Raw genomic sequence first — 26,282 nt, forward strand, 5'->3', positions numbered from 1 at the left:
CACCCTTAAGCTATTTTGAAATATTTTTCTTGTGATTTCTAAATCGGTTCAAATCGTTTGTGAACCGGTTAATGGTAAGTGGTGCAACATAACTTTTAAGGTATAGTATCTAAGTTACGGGTTCGAGCATTTCGTTAGTCATTTTGTCAGCCATGGTGAACTTCAATGTGCAAGATTGTGATAAAGCCTAAGTGAATTTGCAGCAGCAAATTTTCATGCATTTGCTATATATATTTTTATATCTGAAAATTCTAACCGTTATAACGAAAAAATAATCTCCTCTCTTTTTCACAGTGAAAGCTTAATTCACAGACAAAGTAAATAATTCTCTATAAAAGGACTTTTAAAAAATGTTTCTTTGCAAAGTCATGATCAAAATGTTAAAGCCTATCAATAAGACATATTAAAAAAAAGTTTAAAAAAAAAAAACAAAAAAAATTAGACTCACCGGATACGTCTCAATTGGCTTAGTCTCCATATGCAGATCCCACACTTTTATGCTGAGATAGTCCCTCGAGATCATATAACGACCCGAATTGCTCAACTTAACATCACTTATCGAACTGATGATTTCGCTGAAGAAACTGCGATTCGTGGGGTCTTCCGGTTCCTCGAATTGCTTGGCATGGCGATCGCACAGGGCTGCCGCCCTCATATCACATAGCCGAATTGTGCCCTTGCTACTCGAATACACAAGCAAATTGCATTCGGTCGGATGAAATTCCGCAGCTGTAATCACTTCAGTCAATTCTTCCATATTTGTTGGCTTTATATCGACAATATTGAAACTCTGATCAGTTATTTCTAAATGCCACAAATTTATACGTAAATCATCGGCTGACAGGTATGTCTCCTGATCCGAATTTACCGATATTGAATTAATGTGATAGGTATGAGCATTGGCAAAGATCCTCCTCGGTGATGCCTCAACCATTAGATCCATTGGCTTTATCGTTGGTACCCTGAGGGCTGTTATCAAACTCGGATCCCGCACAATTCCCGTATCTTCTTTCGTATTGTACCCCTCAACCTTCTTATCCCTCTCAGATACCTTCCACAACTTTATGGTTTTATCATTTGTCGAAAGGAGAAAATGTGCCTGATTCTTCCTCTTTAGCCATCGTATTTTATTTATCTTCTCTTCTATTTCTAACGACTTCAGGTAATCAAACTCAGGCTCATGTGATTGAAATGTTGAATACACATTGTATTCGCCTCGTCGCGGCACAGAACTCTTCGATGCTGCATCTCTCTGCAAAAACCAAACAGCAACAACAAAAAAAATGTTGTATACAACAGACGAGAGACAAGGATTGAATCAAAAATTTAATTAAAATTCAAATTCAATTACTGAACCATACAATTCCTCAAAATTGATTTTTTTACACAAAAAAAAATGATTTTATTAATCAATGTACCCACTAAAAATTTTACTCTCCATTTTTTAAGGTCCCCCTTTATTTAAAGCAAGAATTAATAATAAAAATTGTAAAAAAAAATATTCCAAGTCAAAGGCCGAAATATAATTCCCTGCTAACAAAAAAAAAGTTATATGATTCTCTCACACTTTCTCATACCATCTAATTTTAATATTGCGTATATTTATCATTCGTTAAGCGCTTTCAGTAAACAAAACTCACTATTCATCACCTTCAAAGAGTTTCTCAGTCACTTTTGCGCATAGACCGTCTCTTCTCCATGATAAAGTCCACTAAATAACTTACAAAGCTAATTGCTCCATTTAGACATTTTACTGAGTGAGTCTTCTTTGTGGTAATTAAATACATTTTGTACTTACTGAATTTTCTTGACATTAGAAAAATCTACTTTGAAAGACTTTAAAATTAAATTTAACATCGAGTAGGGTAGAGTAAGCCCTTTTCGCCACCTTAAGGTTTTGTACCCTTGTAATTCTTACAATTTTTGTCGAAATAAAAAGAAATTTTCTGTACAAGTGCTTTGAAGCATTGTCTCTCTAATGAACCAGGAGACTTTCCGGGAATTTTTGGGCATCTAGTTGAAAAAATACATTTCCTGCAACAATGCATGTTTCAGTACTTTTCGCCACTTTGTAAACACTTTTTCGCCACTGTGTAAGCACTTTTTCGCCACTTGTTTTTAATTGATTTTTAAGAAACAGCAGCTTTCGAAAACCCGCAAAAGTACATTGCACAGTACTTTTCTTATTTAACACCTATATTAGACAATTATTAGAGTATTTCGAATGATTTTTTGTTTGCGACAAAAATCAATTGACAATTACGTCTGTTTCAACTAAATTCCGCGAGGTGCGCCACTTGTAAAATGCTTGGAAAAATGAGTGGCGAAAAGTACTTACACAACCGAAAAAAGTAAGCCCTATTTCACCACATCCGTATTTCTTTATTTTTTTGGAAAACATTATTAAATAATGATATTAGAGCGAAGCTTAGTTAATAACAAAGTGACTTTGAGTGAAAAAATATCAAATACTGTACTGCAAAAACATAAAATATTGCAAGACAATTTGTCTGAGCGTTGACAAGTTTATTAAGAACTCCATATTTTTTTGGTGACTGTTCACCTTGTCGACAATTTCTTCAATTAACTTGCAAATAATCTAGTCGGTGGAGCACCAGTTATGGTTTTCTGATCCGTTGGACTAGAGGTTACGAAGTAATAGTCATTTCGTAGTTCCATGAGCTCATAATTCCCTGAAAAAGTGATTTTATTTGTAGGTGGCGAAAAAGTGCTTACTGGCGAAAAAGTACTGACTCTACCCTAAACGACTAATGGTTAATTTTAATTATTCTGAGATCAAGTAAACAGTATACGAGTAGGTCAAAAACTTTATAGAACATTTCAAAGGTCTTTTACAAAGAGAATGCATCAGGAGATTAGGTTGGATTTTTATTTAAAAAATAAAATGTAAATTCAAAGAGAAAATTAAGAAAACAGCCCTAAATTCTGAGATAAAAATATCTTAAAGGTAAAGTGTCAAAATTAACGATTTTCTATTCTGAATTAATGCTAGGGTGGAATCAGCACTTCTCGCCAGTGCCCCACTTTTCACCACTTATATTGAAATCGCTATTTTTCGCAATTTATGAAATAAATGAGCTGCGAAGTTACTTGTATTTGCTACGTATAGAGTCGAAAAATAGTAATTATTCGTTTTCAATTTACGATTTTGAGCATTTTTAAGAGCAATATTTTAAGCAAGTACATAGAATCCAATATTTCTTACCCAATATACTAAGTGTCATCAAATTTTCATCAAGCAAATTGTACCTTTTTGGATAAATAATTTGTCTATTGAATATTTGATTACACTTGTGGAATATATGAAATTTGTATTTAGTTAATTAATATTTCATTTTACATTATTTTTATATAAAAATGAGGCATGGCGAAAAGTGGTTATCTTCTAGAATTGATTTTACCACCTGTCGCCATCTCTTTTCAATAGGCGACGCTAACTTCACTTTGTAAATTCTTAGTTGTCAAATCTGAGGGGCAATTTGGGAAATATCTATACAAAATTGACTGGACGGCGAATATGGTGGAGACACACTTGATGTGGCCAAAAGTGAAATAATGTATTTTTCAGTCCGTCTACTCGCCGAAAAGTAGGCAAAACGCAATAGGCAAGTACAGTAGAGTCTCGCTATAGTCCATATTTGGTTCCAGATTTGACACTTGGGTCGCACTATAGTCCATGTATTTTTTTAAAATTATCAACAACTTTTAGTATTGAAATTGCTCGAAAGCTTCCACTTTCTTCGCGTTTGTGGTAATTGTGTTGCTCTCTTCATTATGGATCACAATTATCACAACTACTCAATAAAGTTTGCCAAAAATATTAAAATAATTATGACAACATTTCATGTCGCGTACTAAAAAAACATAACCTCAGTGATTTGAAATCAACGGTCAATAAATTGTGGACTATAGAGCGATGGCCTATAGCGGGACTCTACTGTAATTTATGGCGTGTATTAGGTGAGATTCTTAACAATCTCACCTACTATAATCCTAACAAAATTTCATGTCGTCCGATCGACCTCAAATTTGGCCAAAATGTGTTTCGCCACTTCCTGATTCCGAATATATATGTGGCTAAGTTACGTTCCCGGCCGGCCGGCCGGCCGGCCGCTCTTTGGAGCTTAATAGCTCCTAAACTAAAAAAGATATCGACTTGCGGTTTTCGGCAAAGGTTATATATCGGGTGAAAATTGCAACTTGGTGCATAGACCCCCCACCCCCCACCCCTCCTTCCGCCATTTTGAAGACCCCCTTTTTTGTTTTCTCAATAGCTCCGCCCCTATGGCATTCAGCGGACTCAAATTTTAGTATGTTATAGCTGGGCCTTAGAGCTTTCCATCAATACCAAACTTAAGGTCCCGCGACCCCCCTGACCCGAGCTATAAGGGTCCAAAAAAAATTTCTTAAAATGGGCATTACTCCGGTTCTAATTGTCAGAGTTTAAAAAGTGAGGGCTTTTTGGAAAGCTCTCGTGAAATGCCACTTCCCCTTCTAACATCGCAAGTTCATAAAACCACCGCTAGGGGCGCTTTTTTAAAAAGAAAATTTTTAAATCTTAAAAGTTAAATAACTCAAAAATTCCATTGTGCATCGGGCTGAAAATTTAGTATGTTGTAGCCGTTGATTATACCTATCAAACAAAAAAAACCTTAAGTCGATCTAAAACCCCTGACCCGAGCTATAAGGGGTCAAAGTTCGAATATTGACCGGCCTCTATCTCCTGTTTTAATTAACATAGCGACCTAAATTTTACCTTTTTGGTTTCGTCTCAATGAGCACTTTCAGATGGAAGTTCAAAAAGTCACCATAGGTGGCGCTGTGATAGCGTCAAAATTCATCGAAATTCAAAGTCACTTTTCTCAAAAACGGCATTGTGCAAGTTAATGAAATTTTACCATGTTGTAGTCCAGTCTAGGACGTTTCCAAAATGGTGCGTATGCGCGCTGTGGTTTCAATAGAACCGGAGATATGAGGGGTCAAAGTTCACGAAATTCAAAAAATCATATCTCCGGTTCTATGTGACCGATTTTGATGAATGAGGGCTTAAACGAAAGATCTCACCAAATGCTACAACTTTCTAGAATATTTGAACTTCGTGGGACCAACACCAGGGGCGCCACAGTCGAAAAACTAATTTCAATATCACATAACCTCAATTATCTCGACTGTCGCTGAACCGATTTTGATGATTACTTCAACATAATTGTAGAGCACATTTGTCTCTACATTTCGTCCATACATCATTTTCCACTCAGACTACGCTATCACTCCGATTTTGCCGTTTAAGTGTGAAAAAATTGATTTTTCCAATAATAACGCTTTGAAATCACTCAGATGCCAATTTGACTGCCTCTACTCCACCAAGACACTTAAAATAGGGGTTTAAATGGAAAGTCCCGCAAAATACAACAATTCTTTGATATAGTTGAAGTTCAACAAATGACTACTTGGGGAACTCTGGATGAAAAAACGAGTTAAGAAACAAAAAACCTCGCTTATCTTGGCTTCTGAGTAATCGATGAGTTCAAGTTCTACGGCAAAATTATAGAGAACATTCTGGTCTACATTTCACCCATATAACACTTTTCTGTCAGTTCATCCAAATCCTTGATATTTTGGTTTAAATACAAAATTTGTATAATTTCACGAATTTGATTAAAGATAACTGAATGGCGTCTCCCAACTTCAGCTCCAAATCGAATTTGCATGCACTCCGAGTTAGCTCACGTTAAGAATCTCACCTACATAAGCCGGTTAGGATTATCTGTCCCTTTAAAATTGGAATCGTTATAATATCTTAGGAATTTTAAGCATTCTAAAGAAAGAGGAAAACTTTCAAATAACAATATAAATTATTTAAATTTTGGTGAAGTTTGTTGAAAATTAAATGGTGTAATTATATTGTTTCACATAAAATAAAATAAATATTGCAATAATGGTCTAGTGCGAACATAAGTTTTTATTTTGAACCATTTTTATCCAAAATCACTTTGACTTCCCTTTAAATTCTAAATACAATTTCTATATTAAAAGATTAAAAAATTATTTGGGTAATGATGATAATATCGTCACGTAAGGTAAAGTACCCTTACTCGACCGGGTTCCTCTATTCGACCGTTGGGTCAATTTTTGAATATTTGATGGTGAATTTCATCAATTTCTATGAATTTGTCACTGATTCGTATTATTTAAAGAATAATTGACCTATTAATGTTAGATCATACACAAAATATTATAGCAAATATAATTAAATTGAATAAATAAATCTACCGGTCGAATAGAGGAACCGGTCGAATAAAGGATACTTTGCCTTAGGTGTATTTTCTGAGAATTATGATAAATGTCGTAAGTCTGTAAAGACCTCTCAGGAGTAGCATCAAAAAATCGCATTTATTCTGATAATAAATATTTTATTAATTTTGTACATAAACGTGGTAAATATTACTTCAAACGCTAAGAATATTATATTTTTGACGCGTGCATTGATTGACAAGTGGTGGTCTTTAAAGTTAATTTGATATTAAAAATAGTTTTTTTTTTAGATTATTGTAGAAATCTTAGCTTGGCAAAAATTTTGGCCCGAAGTAAATCGCATGTAAATTTTAACAATAAAAAAATTTCTAAAACTCATAATCCCTAATAATAATTTCTTTAGTCCCTGAACTTTCCCAAAACCTATTTTTTCAGAACACAAGGACTATTTAAACGTTTATAATATATTAAAACCCACTAATTTCTTACTATTTTTGTGCCTGGGCATCTTTACTTAAATAAAATAATCCAAATAAATATTTTTTCATAGGATTTTGGTAAAAAAAAAATCTTATCCTCCGGTCTCGAGCTGGAGGGTAAAATTTTCGGGATACATCCCGAAATTCCAGCAGGTACAAAACCAAAAACCTTGTACACTCTTCATTTTTAGCGAAGAGACGCAGCTTTTAACGGGAAGGCGAAATTCGCCTCACAAAAAACAGGCAGTAATCAGTCAAAATTGTGGCTGGATACTTTCGTGAATTGCCCCTCTGGATTGGTTACTTTATTCAATATTCCAATGCTTTGATTTCTCAAATAAAAGCGAAGAAAAATCATTTAAAGTGAGTAATAATAGGGTGATCATGAAGAAAGAGAAATACTGAATGTATTCTTTGCATAATATTGCCCAAAATAATTGAGTTTGAATCTTTCCAAGTGGGTGGCGAGAAGTGGTTACAGAACTGGCGAAAACCAGTGGCGACGAAGTGGTTATTTTGCATTGTTAATAAAAATCAGTTTTTTAAGTAGTTCAGGGTTAAATTGGAGGACTATTGTTTGCATGAATCTGCAGCCAATACATTTAATTAACTTTGTGTCAAATTTAAATTATCATGTAGGGGGAGGCTTTGATCGTTCGCACATACGCTACCTTCAGACACTTCATATTTCTCCCATATTCCTTTATGAATCTCACATATGGCTATATATTGTAATAGCTAACCTTAAATCCCATCTTTCCTGAAAAAATTGAGAGTCTAATCCTTTTTTCCTAGTTTCAGGAAACAAAAAATAAAAAACAGGTCCAAAACTGTAATTTTGCTGTGCAATATTTCATACGATTGTGCAGAATTAATATCACTTTTCTGAAAAACTACTATCACAAAGGGTAGAAGGGTTATTAGGAATCAGATTTATGTAAAAATCTTTTAGGCTGAACAGGCACTTTTTGTGGGTGGAACAAAATTCACAAACTTGACTCAGATTCATCGATCGCACATAGAAGACTGCTTCTTTCAGATATTTTCCAGGAAACTTCATTTTAGATACGATCCCTCATATTCACATCTATTGTAATCTACCGATTTGATCCACCACTAAAAAGGAAAACTTAAAAATCGTAAAGTTGATAAACAAGAAGTAATTTGACTCAAATAGGCTGCAGTTGAGTAATTATTAAGCAAATTTGCATTTCTTTGATATAAAAATATTTTTCAAGCTTGCACAAACTGAATGTGCAATGAAAGAATCACATCTGCAATAAGCTCATACAGTTTACAACTGGTTTTTTGACAATCTTTGACATAACCTCACTATTGTGTTGTTTTGCATGACAAAGAAAAGAAATTGTCCGTGAGAAACTGTTTTGTGAAAATTTTAGCTTGTTCACCTGCTGAAGCTCAATATCTGTGCTAAATCCCGATTCCTGCAGTTGCAGGAACAGAGAAATCTTCAATGATGCGCATTCAAACGTTTTTGTGCATATCCGGCTCCGTGGAGGAATGGTGGAATCTTGTGTGGTCTTCTCGCTTGCAGAGTTTTAGTCAATTTTTAGCTTTAAAAACTTATTGATTCGTGTAAATTTGGTGATATTTGGACTTTTTAAGAAAGTATTCATCAGATTTAACCGTTTCCGGAGTGAAATTCTCGTAGAACCAATCAAAAAAATGGTTTTTAATGTCAATAAAACATCTCTCAGAAAAGTTCCAAAAAAGTGATATTAAAATGTTTTATTCTATATAAAAATGGTTTAATCAAGTAGATTAGAGTTCCCTTTAAACAATGATGTGCAACTTTTAGTGTCCGGTGCAAAATTTACGGTGAAAATGGGGTGTTCAATGATGGCGTGAATCGTGTGCGATAATAGAAACTTGATTCATCTATCGGATAAATCGCCATTAAATTTTCATTTTCCTCTGGAGGAAAATCTAAGGATTTCCTGGAATTTTGTTTGGTGGGATTATAAACCTTATAAGTAAGACATTTTTTTGGCATAGTTGGAGAATCCATACAGTTTGCATGGTAGTCAGAAAAAATCACTGAACTTGAACATCATTTTTGTATGCGAAAGTTCAAAGCCTCCCCCTAATAAGGGTTCAAAAGTTATAATAAAATAATTTCCAGTTTTTCCTAAATATGGCGATAAGTGATTACTCCACCCTAATTCTGGTTAATAACTCTTGACAACATTGATGTTTGAGACACTTTTTCGTGTTTTGACTTCAAGGCATTATTTCAAAGACACTATGAACTGTTTTAGACTTTAATTTGACCATAGTATACCCACAGGTACCGGCTTTAATAAAAGGATTCAACGAAGCTGAGAAAAGAAATGAGCTTTCTTGGAAAAGTGAGAATGTTTAATGCGTCATTTTGTCCCTAAAATCCCTAATCCAGGACACATTGGGACAAAAAAGGGGATGTTTAGGACACGGTTTTTTCTTGTGTAATTTGGTATTTCTTGCAATAAAGAGCTTCAGTGACACCGATGTTACAAAAACAAAACTGATTTTTCCACGGAAAATCCCGTAAGAATTTTCATTCCGGATGCAAATTCCAGTAATTTCGTTATTGTGATTTCTTTTACATTTAAAAAAAAACACTTAAAAAATGGACACTTTAAAATTAAAGATAATTAATTTTAAATAAGAAGAATTCAAGATGGTATTCAATGTTACTTCTTCAAGAAAAAACATCTTTTTTCTTGTCTTTATTAATTTTTTTCCTATCTTATTTTATCTTATTTTTTTCTTATTGAAGATCCAAAGTTAATATCTCTTGCCGTTTATGAAAACACGATAAATCTCAATAAAAAAAGAAAGTAATGAAAACTGTGACAAATACTCAATAATTTGCAGTGAAATAGAAAAATGTTAGCTAATTTCCTTTTAAGTGAAAAAAAAAACAGAGTTAGGGCGTTAGAAGAAAGTACTCTTCCTTCGAACGTTCATGGCTTTAGAATAGTGTGAATTTTCTTCTATTTTTATTAAATATTAGTTAGCTTATTATCAATTATTGATAATTATGCGATAAATATGTGTAATAACCCCTATACGCTAGAGAATTGTATGTCCATATTTGAGAGATTTTCCTACAAAAGCATAGGCAATTTACTTCAATATGAACATAAATTTCTTTAATGTAGAAGCCCAAGTCTCCTAGGAAAAATAAAATAAATTCACATTATTCAAAGGCATGAACGTTCGAAGGGAGAGTGATTTCCCCTAAGAATAGAACTGATATTTACGAATTTCCTGCTTTTTAGTACATGAGCTAAAAATTTAGAACATGCCTATACTAAAATCAGACTGTTATACATCAAAAATATGATACTGTTTCTTTTTCGGTGTTTAAGAGTCCCCTAAGGATAAGTGAGACATGTCTATCATAGAGTTAGCGACATACGTATTTGTACTAATTTTTAAACAAGTTCAAGATGAAAAACATTCCATATTTTAAAAACTAATCAAAGGAATTGCGAATCTAAGTTAATAATTATAAACAATGGAAATCGGAAAACGATTATAATGCTGCTTGACATTTTTAAATATATTTGCCATATTACCTTGACTTGAAATTATTATACTAGAAATTTTATATTTTATGTCAAGACTACACTGTTAGGAAGATAGTTCATCCTTGTAATATGACTTTCTTAAACTATTTTAAACTTTTACTGAATTATAGAATTAATTATGAGAAAAGTGAAACATTTACCTTAATGCCCTTTACAAGGCCTGGAATACAATTTTAGCATATTCCCATGAAAATTTAATTAAGCAGAAAGATTGAAGATTACCCATTACTTTTTGTCTAAAAGTCAGAAAGGAAGTATTGCCATTTATGCAAATATTATACACCACTACTCTTAATAAAAAAAGTTCCCCTTTCCTCCATAGTCAAAAGTTAAAATGAAACAGGAAAAATATAAATATTTTCTAAATGAATGAAGATTGTATCTCTCTAAAATCTCCCTATTTCCCTATTGTTGGCTCTTTCCATCCGTCTCACAGCACAAATTTACTGTGGTGCAAATTTAATAGAGATTTAACCAATTTATTAAGTGAGTTTCATATCAACCACCAAGGGTAAATTTTCATCTGTTCGCCAATTGCATTTTAAATGAAATTACGCTAATTTTCTCTCTCAATTATTAAATTTTCAGATTACATGTGAAAATTTAATAAAGATTAGTAAATTTGAACTTTCACCGTACGCCAAGGAAAAACAAAATCAATACAATATGGGTCGATCCTCAACTTTATTGCATGGAATTTTACTGCACTATTTATATATGTGAAAATGAGTTATTTGTTGTATTTGTTTACAAAGAATACAAACTCTTATAAGATAGCAGAAAAGTTTAAGTTTTTCTCTTCCTATAATTATTGCTCGAACTCCACTGAGAGTGAGTAATATTTTTTATAATCCTTTGATTTTTACGTCCCTGTGTTTCTTATTTGTTCCGACTGACTGTACGAGGTGTTCCAGGCTGAAGGATAAACCGTAAGAGATATCGACTTGTGGTATTCGGCAATGCAATTTGAAAATTAGAGTGAAAACGCTATTGCATTTAACATAGGTTTTTGTTTGTTAATATCAGGAATTAGCCATCTCAAAAGTTCAATTTTTGAACCAATTTCGAAGAAAAAAGACCGGTCGAGACAATATACATTTATGGGGGTTCATCGAAGACTGGAAGTCGATATCTCTTATCGTTTGACCTCTAGCTCATCAACAAACTTTATTTCAAGTAAAAAAATAATTTACGAAAAAAATTATTCAATTATCGTTACTTAACCGATCGAAATTTCAAGACATTTAAAAAAAAATTCAAATTTAATCAAATCGGTTGAAAAATGGGCCCCCCAAAGTGGTTGACCTTTGACCTTCAGTAATTCAAAAGGACGATTTTTCCGATCATAGTTATATTTGGAGTTTAATGTTCGCCTGGGGATAAATTCTCTAATTTTCGTGACTTGGTCACCAGTGACAGGCTCACGAAAATATTCGACCACTTTGTTTTCACTTTCTCATATTTCGTGATTCTGTATGCTTGAGTGAGAAGCTAGTGACATTTTTCCCGCGATTTTTTGACAGAAGTGGAGAGAAACCTTTTAGTACCGATTTTAGTACTCAATTTACTCTTATTTTTAAAACAGCCCTCATACAAAGATGCCATTCTTCTGAGTTCTTTATCAAAACAAAATGTCAATATGAGTGTCTCTGTTTTTAAACCAGTGTACATAATTTTGCGAAAGAACAAACGTGAATTAGAATGGTTTAATATTTGATTTATTTTAATGAATCTACGATTTCAATGTTTTTAAGTGTTACTCCTCTAAACTGTGAGATTTTCTTATGAATTGTGTCACAATTTGAACCATCCGAAAAAGGTTTCTATTGAGAATTCCAGCCCATTTCGGTAAGAATTAAGTTATTTCTTATGATTGATTTCGCAATTTTCCTCTTGAATTATTTTTGAGTCACTGGATCATCATTCAGTGAGAAGTGTCACGAAAATATCATGAGAAGTGTCACAAAAATGAGCATAGAGAATCACACTTAGTGACAAGTTTCAATATTTTCTCATTTTTAACACTTCTCACGTTCTTACAAAGTTAGAGAATTTACCCCGGATTTGGAAAAATTTTGGTGTTTTGGAAAGCCCTCGTGGAGTACTACAACCTTTGTGATACCCCAATTTTATCAGATTAAATCGAAGGATCGATTAATCAAAAAATCGATTTTCGATTAATCGATCTCGAATGTTTCGAAAACTATAGACGATACTTTTTCTTTAAATTTTAGTATGTTGTAGCTGAGGTCGAGACCTTTCCTACGGTAGGTCGCACTCCTCCCTTGATGTTCCCTGACCCGAGCTATAGCCCAAAAAGTTTTGCCCGGATTGCATTTTTGGTGTTTATGAAGGGATTTCGATGAAATTTTAGCATATATTGTATCTGAGAGCAAGATCTTTCTAATAATGGGTTCCATCCGTCTCTACCCAACCCACAGTACACCGACCCTTACTATATCCATATGGACCGGACTCTATCTCCAATATTTAATAACCGATTTCAATGAACTTTTCTTTCTTTTGTTGGCCTTCCTCACTCAAACTATTTAAAATAGAAAATGACCAGTGATAAGCCCAGATAAGCTTATGGTAGCTGAGATTCTTTACAGGTGACCTCGAAATGCGTGCAACTCGGGGTGCTTGTAACTCGGAATGCGTGAAAATTCGATTGTGAGTTGAATTTTGGGGATAAAGAATCGCGTCGAGCTAATTTTATCCATTTCGACCGCCGAGAACAGTTTACTCGACGCGATTCTTTACCCCCAAAATTCAACCCACAATCGAATTTTCACGCATTCCGAGTTGCAAGCACCCCGAGTTGCACGCATTCCGAGGTTGCCTGTAAAGAATCTCAGCTGCCATAAGCTTATCTGGCCTTTTTTCAAAATATATTTATCAATATTGGATTCACTTGAAAGGCCTTAAAATTCTGATTTGGTTTAAACAGGTAATAAATAAGAAGTGGTCCGGTACTGGCCCAAAAAGCACAGTAAAAGAATATCCTGAGTGCTGGAACTCGTAAATTCAAGCATTCTGCCAATTCTTTGCTTTTTTTTTCTTTTCTATGAAAGAATTCTAAACAGCTGTAAAGAATGGGGTAATGAGGGTCATTTGACATTGTGTGAAATGCACAAGAGTGTGCACAAGTGATCATTAAAAAGCTTCAATAAGTCTTTCAACACTGCCAGTGACACTCAAAAATAAACTCACACTTATATTTCTTCGAGTACCCCCAGTTAAAATGAATGCTCATAGAAATATTGCGAGCATTGAGCACATTTTCATGAGTGTGCTGAATTAAGATAATATCCATGCAATTTCCCATCAAGTCAATATGGGAAAACATCACTTGAGGGAAGAACGCAGAAAAAACAACAAATAAATGGCAAGAGAAAAACCGATTTCTTCATCCACAGGAGAGAGAGATATAGACAATAACCACCCTCATTTGAAGTGGCACAATGCGATAAGTGCCTGAAGAGGGGTGTATAGTACAAAAAAAAGGGATGAGATGGAAATTTTATTTGCAACAAAATGCTTTTAAGCATCAACATTGTGTGTGCATGATTGATATAATCGACACAGAATTGTGAATCGTGTGTGTTGTGTATTTATTTATTTTATAATTTTATTATTATGCAAATTGAACTAGAAAACAGAGAATGGAAAATCGATTTGAGGTGAAGATGAACATTTTAAACAGGCACAACTTATTATACTTTATTTTTAGACATTTTCCTCTGCACATTTCACAATACACAACAATACAATAACCAAGCAACTGAAACAGCTGGTTGTCGAGCTTTTTTCTTTTACTTGAAACTATGCTAGACATCTACACAAAAGCAGTTTGAAGGATTGTGAGAAAAAGCAGGAAAACTACTTCCTTTATTCTCATTGAGCATTGAAGAGAAATTATTGTTTATACTTAGTAGGATTCCATCCTTTATCTTTATTTCTCACACGACCTGTTTCAAACAATATGTTGCTTAAATGTCTCAAAATTTAATAAGCTTCTCAAAACTTACAAGGGTTGGTATTGAAGTTATACCAGGTTATAATGAGCCTTGAGTTAGATATAACGTTGTTTACCTTGTTATAACAGTTTGTTATAAAATAAGGTTAAGGTTAAATTAACAAATATACAACGCAGTATATTTGTGTAGAGGATCCCAGCTTGTATCACATAATGCGAATACTGCCATATGGGAAAAATATGAAATACTCGAACCCAGTGTGGGCGAAGCCTAAAAGACTTCCTCAACCGTTTCAGAAATGAGTTATCAGGGCTGAAGCCGGTCTATTTATACAAAGAACGGACTGGCTTTATACACCCTACTCCTAATAAGGGTGGTTTAGGAAAAGTACAATGAAGTTAGAAGGACCTATGTTCACAGGTTCCTATTTTCTTAAAAGCACCGTTTCTTTTTATAATCCAATCTATACTAACCTCAAACTAACATAACCTAGAAACACATATTTTGAATTGAAAAACTCGGAAACCCTCAAACAAAAATTGTTCAATTCTTGTTTCCAAAGGGAAGTAGAGTAATATAACATTTTGGCGAAGACTTGAAAATGTACAACACATTACAGTTATATTTTATGCGTATTTCTACAAATACAAAACGCAATATTTGTCTAATTTAATAAAAAAAATATTTAGAAATTGAACTCATGAGAAAAGTATCACGATTCAGAGACCTTTCCAATGATTCCAAAATTTTCCTAATCAATTTTTAAATCTATTCAATAAAACTTTATTATATTTGGCCTTGAAAAACTGTTATACAGAATGTTAAAGGCCTCGAAATCGAATTTCTGAATGAAACTTCATACATTCCCTAATTGGAACCCAATGAATTCATTGGCGATAGACCCAGAGTTCGAAAAAATGCAGTTCGCCCTCAACAGAAAGACAAAGAAGGTTAAGAATTACTTTTTTCAAGCGTAAACCTTAAATGGCGAGACTTGGCGGGTTAGAATGTTATTCAGACTACCCACAATTCGGCTTAGGTTATCAAAATGTAATCTTATTTTCCCCTCCAACACCCTTCTCTTCGTGCATAAACATGATTTTTAGGATATCCCAAAATTGAGTCGAAGTAAAAATTGTGTAAGTGGACATTTCGGGTTATAAATTCTAATAACCTTGAAACATTGCTTAATTTCTTTTCAAGGTTAAAAATACTACATTTTAAATAAATAAATAAATAATATATTTTAATTAAATACTACTTGTTTCTTATCTCCCTCGATCATCTTAGGGTGATGTAGTCTGAAAACATCCCAAACTTGTATCTCTCCCTATTTAGCGTCTACATTAGAAAAAAATATATAATTTTTTACCTTTTTTGACCTTGTCGTACAGAACGAAAGGCCTAAATGGAGGTGATGCGATACATAGCCTCTTCCCCTCAATTCCCATTTTCACTTCTACTGGCTAGATGCCTCGTAGGCCCCAGTACAGTCAGATGAGTGATAGAAGATTGGGTAAGCAACCCCAGTGGGAAGTCACAAATCTGAGGCTAATACGGGCATCAGACCTAAGGCTTAGCCATATGGCTTAACTTCTCTAATATCTTATCAGTCAAGATTTTTCGGAAAACTTTGACATAGGATTGGTTTATTAAGGGCAAATGACCTATTACATTTTAAAAAATCAATAAAATCGGTTGCTGTTTAAGGTTTTGAGACCCTCGGGAACTGGGCTAAACCTCTAGTCTGAAGATGGTCTAACGAACACGGAATCTGGTCATTCTAGAGAGAGTTCAGCGAGGAGTTAAAACCCCTCCCGTAAAACCAAGATTGTTATGAAAACTCGCAAGGAGCCTCCGATTGGACGGACTTTTCGACAGCGACCTATATGCTACGTTACTGGAGCGAGTTGACGGAGAGTCGCCAGCACCGGAGGAGGTTAGTGCGAGAGGCCCGGTCCCTTAAAGGGATGTTGAAGCTACATAAATTCAGAACGAACACAAATTTTTCGAATTCTGTGATTATCACCAATGAATTTTTGTATCCGTATGAAAGGGATACGATACAATGGGCACTCAATGGGTCAAGTATTAGAGCGATTAGAGCACTCGTTCTATGATGCAAGTGTCTCGGGTTCGAATCCCCTTTAGGTCACCAGGATTTTTTTTTCTGGTTTTAAGGGTGTTCGAATTGCATCCAGTGAGCTTCACTGCACTTGATTATGAAAAAATAATAATTTATGTTTAGAAATCCCCTTGCGGGATGATCTTGTTACTTCATGGAATGTTGTGTCAGCATTATTATTATTATTATTTATTATTATCAAAAGGAATATACGAAGTTTCATTAGGAAATTAGATGTCAAGTTTGATAATGCCCAAAACGTATTCGAAAACAAAAAGAAAACCTTTGAAAAAGACTTTGTATTATTTCAGAAGAAAAATGTAGGAATTTTGACCTTTAAAGTACTCTCAAAACAGTTATAAATATACAGTAGAGTCTCGCTATAGTCCATATTTGGTTTCAAATTTGACACTTGGGTCGCACTATAGTCCATTTAATTTTTTAAAATTATCAACGACTTTTAGTATTGAAATTGCTCGACGGCTTCCACTTTCTTTGCGATTGTGGTACTTGTCCTTGCTCTCTTCATTGTGGATCACAATTATCACAACTACTTAATAAAGTTTGCCGAAAATATTAAAATAATTATGCATGTCGCATACTAAAAAACATAACCTAACTTAAAATCAGTGTTTTGAAATCAACGGTCGATAAATTGTGGACTATAGAGCGATGGCCTATAGCGAGACTCTACTGTATTTCTATTATTTCCACACTGAGAGAAATTCGAAAAAGTTAAAATAACATTCCGGAAATGTTTATTTTACCCTACAGTATTGATCCGAAATCGGTGTAAATATTATGCTTTTTAGGTGTATTAGGAGCTAAAGTTACCCTTTTTCATGTTAATTTCACCCTTAAAAATGTGTAAAATTAACATTAAAAAATGTTGATATATTTTTACACCTAATATGTGTTAAAGTTATGAGGAAAACAAGTTAATCGTACCCTCGTTTTTTCTCAGTGTAACAATTCCTAATGTTTTCTTCTCAAGTTATCCTCTGATATATTTAAAAGATTAACCTTGCAGGTTTTACTTTGCAACATAACCTGTTCTATTCCATTTCGGTGTTATCATTTGACGATAATTTTCTTTTTTGCCATTTAGCTAATTAACCTTAAAAAATAGGTTAGAATGCCATGTTTTTTGAATAATAAAATTTTTTTTTAAATATTTATGTTATTTTAAATCACTCTACTTATCTCTCAAACTGAGAAAATTTATAAAAGTGTGATTGTTTAAATTTGGAGCATTTTGAGGTGATCCCATTCAAAGTTCGCATAGTGTTTTTAAGGTTATGTTCACCATAACCTCAAATTGCTTATTTTCTAATTTTCTCTAGTTTCATTTACAAAATTTTTCATTGCAGGCTATTCAATTTTTAGAAAACATTTAGCTGAGTTTACCTTGCAAAATAAAACTTCAATTATTTAAGAATTTCCTCTATGAAAATTTACCATCTCCAACCTCGATATTCTGCACGTATTTCGCAGCAAACTCTGGAGGAATCGTATGATTCTACAGCAGAATGACATACATTTTCCTCATTTTCCCAAAAGAACTCCACTGCATAATTTCACCCCTTTCCTTGCCAATCACTTTCAAGAGTTCTCTCTTCCATTACCCTTTTACCGGATATTTTCCTCATGTTTGATGTTTTAAACTAAAAAGATATGATTCTGCATTTTTATTTTAGTGCGCTATTGTTACCCATTTTCTATGCATCACTTTTTGAAGAACAATGCCTCTACAAATCCTTTAAGGACTAAGTTTGAGCTATCGATTAAACACAATGTGTACAAGCATGTCTGAAATAATCCATTAGATTTTGTAAATAATAGAGAATGCCTTCAAGTTGACCCAATTAGTGATAAAATTATAGTGAAAAAAAAACTTGTTTCTTACACAGTATATTTCATCTCGTGACAAAATCATCAACTTTTTTTTCTTCTCTTGACTCATCTATCTCTAAAGGTTCTCATATATACCTCCACCTACTCTGTCTCTCTTTATCCCGCTCACATTAAAATACAAATACGATTCAGACATCATCAATTTTACAAAGAACATCCCGTCACACTGACGCCAATATGATCAATTAGGAATGTTATCTGAATGTTCAGTAAAATCTTCATCCACTTGGAAAATATTCAAATGGACTCTCTTACAGTACAGTTGACTACACTTCCATCAGTCACGAGGAAAATATACATAAATACTACCTACTCCAATTTCCAAGCGGAAGAACATCGATGTTGTAACTGGGAAAATCCGATAATTTTGTAATCTTCCCATGTTGTCGAAAACTGATAATTTTCACTCACTGTTTCCCCTTTTGACTATACGGAATTAATTCCTCATTTTATCTATCCCATTTTAACAGTCTCTAAATAAAATTCCATTGATCATTCCTTCTAATCAATTACACCCTGCAATTCACTGTCCTACTAACTCATTAAATACCACTTTTCCCCCCTATCGACCAACAGAAAATTGCCATATGTGAAAAACAATATCCCTATAGGGGAAGTGTGCCAAATTTCGGCCCGATTCTAATTTCGGCCACTTTGAGTGTAATTTCGGACATGGAAATAAAATAATTAAAATTATGTATGTTATCTTCGAATAGTCAATAAATTCATTTTGCTTTTAAATATTTATTCATTTTAGGATGTATTAACACAAAGACCGTTAAATTTGAGGTATAATTTGAATTTAAATTGGGTTGTAAAAACTCAGTGTGGAAAGAGTCTTACAAAAAATGTGACAGATCGATTGTGTTTCTAGCAGTCTTACGATTTGTGGTGTAGTGCAAAAGGTTTTCCTTCGGTGTTTTTCATGAAAATTGATTAGTTTTCTTTAAAGATTGTTTCTGTGTATGTTAATAGTGAATTAATCTTTAAAATCTAAATCAATCGATGAGGTGGTGTTGCCTATTCTGGCAACATCTTTTGCTTTCCTAAATTTCTTATTCATTTTGTGTTTTTTTTTTCAATTTCTGAGTTCTACAATGTGCAGAGAAAAAAACCATCGCTTCTATGAAAAAGATGATGTGGAAAAGGCCATAGAAGAGTTCAGGAAGGGCAAATTGCTACGAGAATCTGCTCGCAAAAATTTGAGATGCTACTCTTCAGGTCTTCAGGACAAATTACACGGAAGATCTCAGGGTTTGTGGATCATATAAACGTATTAAACTAAATATTAAACTCGTTCCGCTTGACGTTTTGAAATTTTCTATCCGTTGCGTCATAAAAGGTGGTCAGAAAAAAGGTGCCTGGTATTTCACACAAAGTGGCCGGAATACACCCAAAGCAATGTCCATATTATTATCAATTTTTCAATATTTTAGGAAGTGATTTAAAGAAAACAAAGATGATAAACTAGTCTTGAAGGTTCCACACAACCCTCTCGAAAAGGAAGTAACAAAAAATATCAATATGAATTAAAAATATTGCATTTGAAACTTAGGACTTCGGTGGTTATATGCAACTATGCCGAAATTTGGCACACTTACCCTATACGTCTTTTTGCTGCGGGAAATTTCATATCACAGTCTAACAAATTTCAGTCAAGTTACATGAGCAAATATTGACTGTAACTCTTATCACATACAATTGAAATTGCTGTCTTGACGTTACTTTTTCTTCTATTTGTCGCACAGATCGTGCTACACCAATTCCCCTTTTGCCCTCCCTCTTCAACATTCTCGCAGTCTTTTCTTAATTTACAACAATTTGCCATCATTATTTAATTGCATTTGTATGTTTTTTGGCCAAATAAACCTGCCTGATGTCTCACTATATGTCTACTGTATTACCCCCTCAAGCATCTCACACCTCTTTAATGTTCTAACATGAGAAAAGATACATTTCATGTATTTGTCAACTTATCGAGCAAATCTCACAATATATGGCACAAATGTACCATTTTTATTCAGTTTTATTAATAAATTCAGCCCCCAATTATTTCCAAATCAGTCAAGAAATGAGATTCATATTAAAGCTAAATTATTAACATTTTTCTTTATCAATTCGGCAGATTTTTAACCAAGAATTCGCCATTTAAATGCACATATTTTTTTCCGAGACAATATCATCTGACATAAAAGAGTATAATATGAGACTATTTTGCTTTAATTTAGTTTCTGTTAATAAAAACTCATTGTCTGAATACGCAAATGTTGATAGATATCTTATTTCAAAATACAGACGGAATATTTCCTTGAGATGAAATGAGATTTTTTGTTTTGTCGCAAAACAGTTTTAGGTTACAGACAAAATTGAAAAGAACAATTTTAATCTTATTATAACTTCACAATAGGGGAAACAAGCGCTAAACAAGACACCAAATAAAAATGTTTTTTGCATGAATTTTTCTTCTGATTTTGGATATGAAGGCAACTTTTAGTCCATTAAGGTTATTGTTCTAAATAAATTGACTAAGCAGGGGAAAGTTCCGATGCTTTGCACGGTCCCAAACTTCATAATGATCAAATTTTTTCTATGTTCTTCAATAAATGTGACTCATTGCACGCATATTTTAAAAATTAAGAGACAGTGTCATGTTTTTAAAATAATATTGCGGAGCCACATTTATTAGAAATCATAAGAAAAATTTTCTCATTAAGAAACAAGCTTTGTATCGTACGAAGCATGGGCACTTTGTCCTACATTAAAATGACAATGTTAAGGAAATGTAGACTTGGACATAGTTTTCATGCAATGAGTCTTCAAATGATGCGAATTTTCTCTTGGTTTGCAAAGACCTAGTTCATCATTTTAAGTGGTGGAACTCTACTCTTTCAACTTTTCACCATTCTGGTTTCCAAATGGTAAGAAATACCGACTTCCGGTCTTCGGTGACCTCACCTAGCACGTTAAAATTCTCTAACGAACTAACCTTACCCAAATTAGGGTAAGTGTGCCAAATTTCGGCATAGTTGCATGCAAGCGCCAAAGTCTCAAGTTTGAAATATAATATCTTTAATAGAAATTGATTTTTTTTTATTCCTTCTACTTAAGGAGTGTTGCTTAGAACCTTGTAGACAGTTTATCGCCTTTATTTACTATGAAAATCATTTTTAATACATTTAAAAATGAATAAAAATGTAGACATCGCTTTGGTTCCCTATTTCGGCCACCTTCAGTCTCATAGTTCCTTGCCCTTTAGGAATTCTCCCAATGCCTTTTTCACGTCATCTCGTTTGTCGAAGCTACATTTTTTGTTATTCTTTTGCATTGTGTAATCTCTGGAGTATGTAAAAACTAAAAATTCATGGAAATTCGAGGAACAAAAAAGGTGGTCGAAATTGAAAGCTGTCCGGAATTTGGCACACTTACCCTACCACCCACCCCTTGCAAACCCTCTAAAAACATTTTTTTTACTTATCTCAAAATTGGCACTGGCGATTTTGTTATTTTTTGATGTTTTGGAGATAGTCCAGCTGAACATTTCATCCTTGGACGTCTTTCAACGGAAAAATCGCCATCTTTAGTTATTCACTGTCAAAGTTCAACCACTCTGGAGGGCCTAATTTTCAATGGATTTAGTCAAATTCGGATTTATTTGAAAGGTTATGAAATTCAAGCCCGACTGCATCAGTCACAATCGGCAATGAATCGGGAAAGTACGATATTTTAAAAACTATTTTCGCGTTTTTTCCGTATTCTGTCCCATATAAAGTTCATAAAGATCCAAAAACAGCGCTTCGAAAATAATTTGAAAAGCAAATTTTTCGTTTAGATAATAAAAAATGTTTTGGATAAAGTTATAAAGGAATAAATTTCCTGTCAATATATTTCAATTCGATATTTTATTCATTCACGAGAACTCGTAAAAAAGCGAAAGATAATGGCAAAAAATACCCCAGCAGTTTTGAGAATTTCCACAAAATCATCTTTTAGAAAATTGCTCGGAAATCACATTTCCTTTTGAGTTAGAGCAAAATAACGTTGTTGGTAAATTTGTAGAGCGGTAAATTGTCTATAAGAATATGCTTAATAAAAGTCCTTTAGATTCTCTGATAGCTCGTGAAAAAATAAAATATCTATTTTGATAAATATTGCCTCAGTCTCCCATAATTTTGAGGTAAGCATCTAAGTCACGAGTTCGGGCACATCGCAAAGCCTGGAACGCTTTGCCACCCCTTAAAATATTAATTATATAGATTGTATAGATATTAATTAGAAGGTTTTCAAATTAAAAGATTTTAAAGCTCTTGACAGGATATTTTTTATATGATTGTGGCAAAAGTTTAAACCCATTGGAAGGCTATATTTTTTGACTTAAATTTAGATGTTCTATTATATTACTTTGGGCGAAATTTATCACACGTAAAATCGTTTACACGTGAACCGGTAGAAAGAAAATAAAGAGATACAAAAAAAACCTTTGCGAAACGTTAAAACTGGTGAGAACGATATTATTTAAATGAAAAATAGTAAACAAACGAACAATTAGATTATCTGAAGGAAATCATCGACAGAAAGTGGCCAGAATTGGCCAATAGAAAATGAATTGTGCTTTTGGCAGGGTAAATGTCCTAATTCAAAACCATTTCCAGAAGCTTCAACTTTGACAACTGATTTAACACATTAAGTTCAAATTTTTTCTGAAAAAAATTACATAAATTTGCTCCTTTGAAAAACTTCTTAAATACAAAAAAAACTTCTTTGAACTTTGAAAACTTCTTAAATACAAGACAAATACACAAGTGCAAAATGCTGCAATTGGAAACAAATTAATCCAAATGGAGACAAGGAAAAGTTTCTAATTGGAGACAAACATTGTAAGTGAAACCGCGACGAAAGGCTTTCAAAACCTTGTTGAGTTGCTCTTCAGAGCAGGATTTGTTCTTATTCCTGGTCTTTTCTCCTTTCTCATTTAACGAAATTTAATGACTTATATCATCTGAAAATTTATTAAATTGTCTTTCTAAGTGCATTAGAATCTCAAAATCGCAAAAAAAGTGAGTTGACTCCTTGTAATTTCCAAGGAGCGAAATGTTAAACAAAACGAATAAATAACAGTAACCTCATTGTGTTTTTCATTGGAAAACATGGTCGATTGATGAAAAATTCGATGGTAAAAATGTACACTTTTAATTTTTTCTGAGAAATTAACAAATTAAAATTTGTGAATATGAATGGATTTTCGCTTTATTTGGAGTAAAATTATCGTAAAAACAATGACGTTTCCATTTGGAGTATCGAAAAATTTCCAATTGGAGCAGGTTTTGAATTAGCTTAATTTACCCTACTACAATTTTTCTGGACTCGCCAGGCGCATTGGGAGTTTCAAAGTTTGACTGGGATATTTTAATGCACCTGCTTTATTTTCCGAAGATTATAACAAAAACATTTTCTTAATTTCTAAGTTTATGGCATTTCAGTGCCTTCTTACAAGGAATTAACTTTTACAAAATTTAGTCTTGTTAACTGGGATATTTTGCAAACTCATTTTCAATAGAAACCCAGTATATTTCATCAAAAAGCGGTCAGATTCATTAAAGGATTATGGGAAAAATATGAAGTGTTCGAAGCCAAAATGTGTACGAAACCTGAAATCCTTCCACTGTAATGTAAAATTCTGATAAAATACTTTAGTTTTTGCAATTCTCAAATGCCTGAATATTGCAAAATTACAAATTTATTAGGGGTGGTATTAAATGGTGCATGACATTATAAATAGTTTTTCAATACTCCAAAATCCCTAAACGATTAATGCTTATACTTATGTGGTACTAGAACTAAGTAGTTTATTTTAGCCAAGGTACACTAACCTATTTCAATAAATGTAAAAAGAAAACAAAATAGTGCAAGACTATTTTGCTATTCATGTCATGTATTCGTCTCCTTAAATTCACATTGACTGCAAATGGTATTCACAAACGATATTACAAGAGACTTTGATAAGTAACGTTCAAAGTTGACCACGAATTGCATTTGAAACATGCAATATCTATATTGAAGCAATAATATAAAGGAATTTTCCGGAAGCATAACTCTCACTCAGAGATCAATTTATTCACTCAATAAACTGAGTGAATTGACTAGTAATCAAATTCAAAGGAAAATACCGTCCTAGATTCAACATAAATTACCTTCAGATTTTTTTTTGCTTGCAATTATTTATAAGGAACTGATATAGAATTCAATCAAATCACCCCAAAAATACCGTGGTAGTGTACATATTACAATAAATTGTAGGGAAGACCTTTAATTGAAATGAAATTAAGCTCATATGTATATTGGTAATAAAACAATTTTGCAGACGATTTAATAGAGATTGATTGACTCGTGTCAAACCAAAGAGTTTTCCTTTCATTAGCCGCACACCAAACCAACGCCCATCAAAGACTAATGATAGTTTGAAGGGACAATACGGTAGATATTGAGGGATATACACTTACTTGGAATATAACCACACGACCACCTTTGTCGCCGGTTGCAAGCAGTTCGCCATCGTGGTTGAATTCAACACAGGATATGATATCAGCATCCGTTACGTCATCGTCCAGAGCCCCTTTAATTTGTGAAAAGCACCACGACGTCTCGCCATTGCCTGCAGGTTTTTTTTGGAGAAACAACAAAAACAAGACAATCATTAGGCATGATATCATCGCAAGTTGTGAAGTTTTTTTTTGTTCTTTTAATATATTTTAGAGGAATTTGCAAACGAAAGCAAAAGATTCTTGCATTCAACGTTCAATTCTTCCCCTCTTAAAAACAATTTCTCGAGCAATTATGTCTCTATTAAAACATGTTTTTTTTGTGCTAGAGTTGTAGGGGAAATTGGGGCAGGAGTACACACGGAGAAGTTGTAAACACTGCGATTTATTTTTAATTAAATAGATATAGATACTATAGGGATCCTTTGTTTGCTGAAAGGATGGTTGACATCGTCAGTGTTTACAACTACCCCATGTTTACCACTGCCCCAGTTTCCCCTATTGGTATTTTTTGTTGAGCCAGATCATGTATAAAAATGCTTATCAGTTTGATTACTGTTTTCTCTAGTGCCCGTAATCCAAACGAAACTATTTGTCTCGGCTTTTTAGCACTTGAGTGATAACGGCTTCGATTTTACTGAATCGATTTGAATCTTTACAAATTGAAGAGAACTTAAGCAGAGGCGCTGTACACGGTAAAAAAAATTCGGCAGATATTTGTTCAAAAAATTTTCTCGTCCACAGACACCTTAATTTTTGGCATAATCTTGTTCATTTTACGAGACTCAAAAAGACACCCAATATTAGTAACGAATTTGTTCCAAAATGTAGCTCGCTCGTAGACGGACACCGAAAATTTTTGGAACAAATTTGTACCTTCTAGGAGGAACAAAAAGATACCCAATATTTGTAACAAATTTGTTCCAATAGCTCGTCTAGTATAAAATCGTATCCCTACTGTCTCACACTCAGTCACCTGTCACCGAAGCGAGGAGGACGCCAAATCTGTAGCAATTTTCGTGTTACGATTTCACTTTTTTAATTCGAGATTCCCTTCCCCTCCTGCTGCCAGCGCTCGCATATGATTTCGTCATGCACGCGTTTGTATAAAACACTCTTAAGTTGATTCTTATTTGATGTTCCTTATGAATTTTCGCCACCGAAATCCATCTCGACTGAAGTATAGGCCTTAACTGTAAGACGAAATTACTTACACGGATTTGTTCCCGACAATGGGGACAAAAAGATTCCCCATATGAGTAACAATTTCGTTCCAAAAATTACCTCGTCCACGGACACCGAAAATTTTTGGAACAAATATGTTACAGATGTGTGAAATTTATAGACATTCCACTGTATCAAAACGGTTCCAAAAG

At 33.6% G+C, this 26,282-nt stretch overlaps 1 protein-coding gene across 1 annotated transcript in view; it reads right to left on the minus strand.

Moving 5' to 3' along the window:
* LOC129799563 (protein phosphatase PP2A 55 kDa regulatory subunit) overlaps window positions 1-26,282 on the minus strand; it is an 88,312-nt gene that overhangs the window by 15,791 nt on the left and 46,239 nt on the right. Inside the window, 2 exon segments of the mRNA XM_055843583.1 lie at window positions 449-1,252; window positions 24,868-25,019. Of these exon segments, the coding sequence (XP_055699558.1) occupies window positions 449-1,252; window positions 24,868-25,019 (956 nt within the window).

This window comes from Phlebotomus papatasi, chromosome 1 (assembly GCF_024763615.1).
Source record: "Phlebotomus papatasi isolate M1 chromosome 1, Ppap_2.1, whole genome shotgun sequence".
NCBI lineage: Eukaryota > Metazoa > Arthropoda > Insecta > Diptera > Psychodidae > Phlebotomus > Phlebotomus papatasi.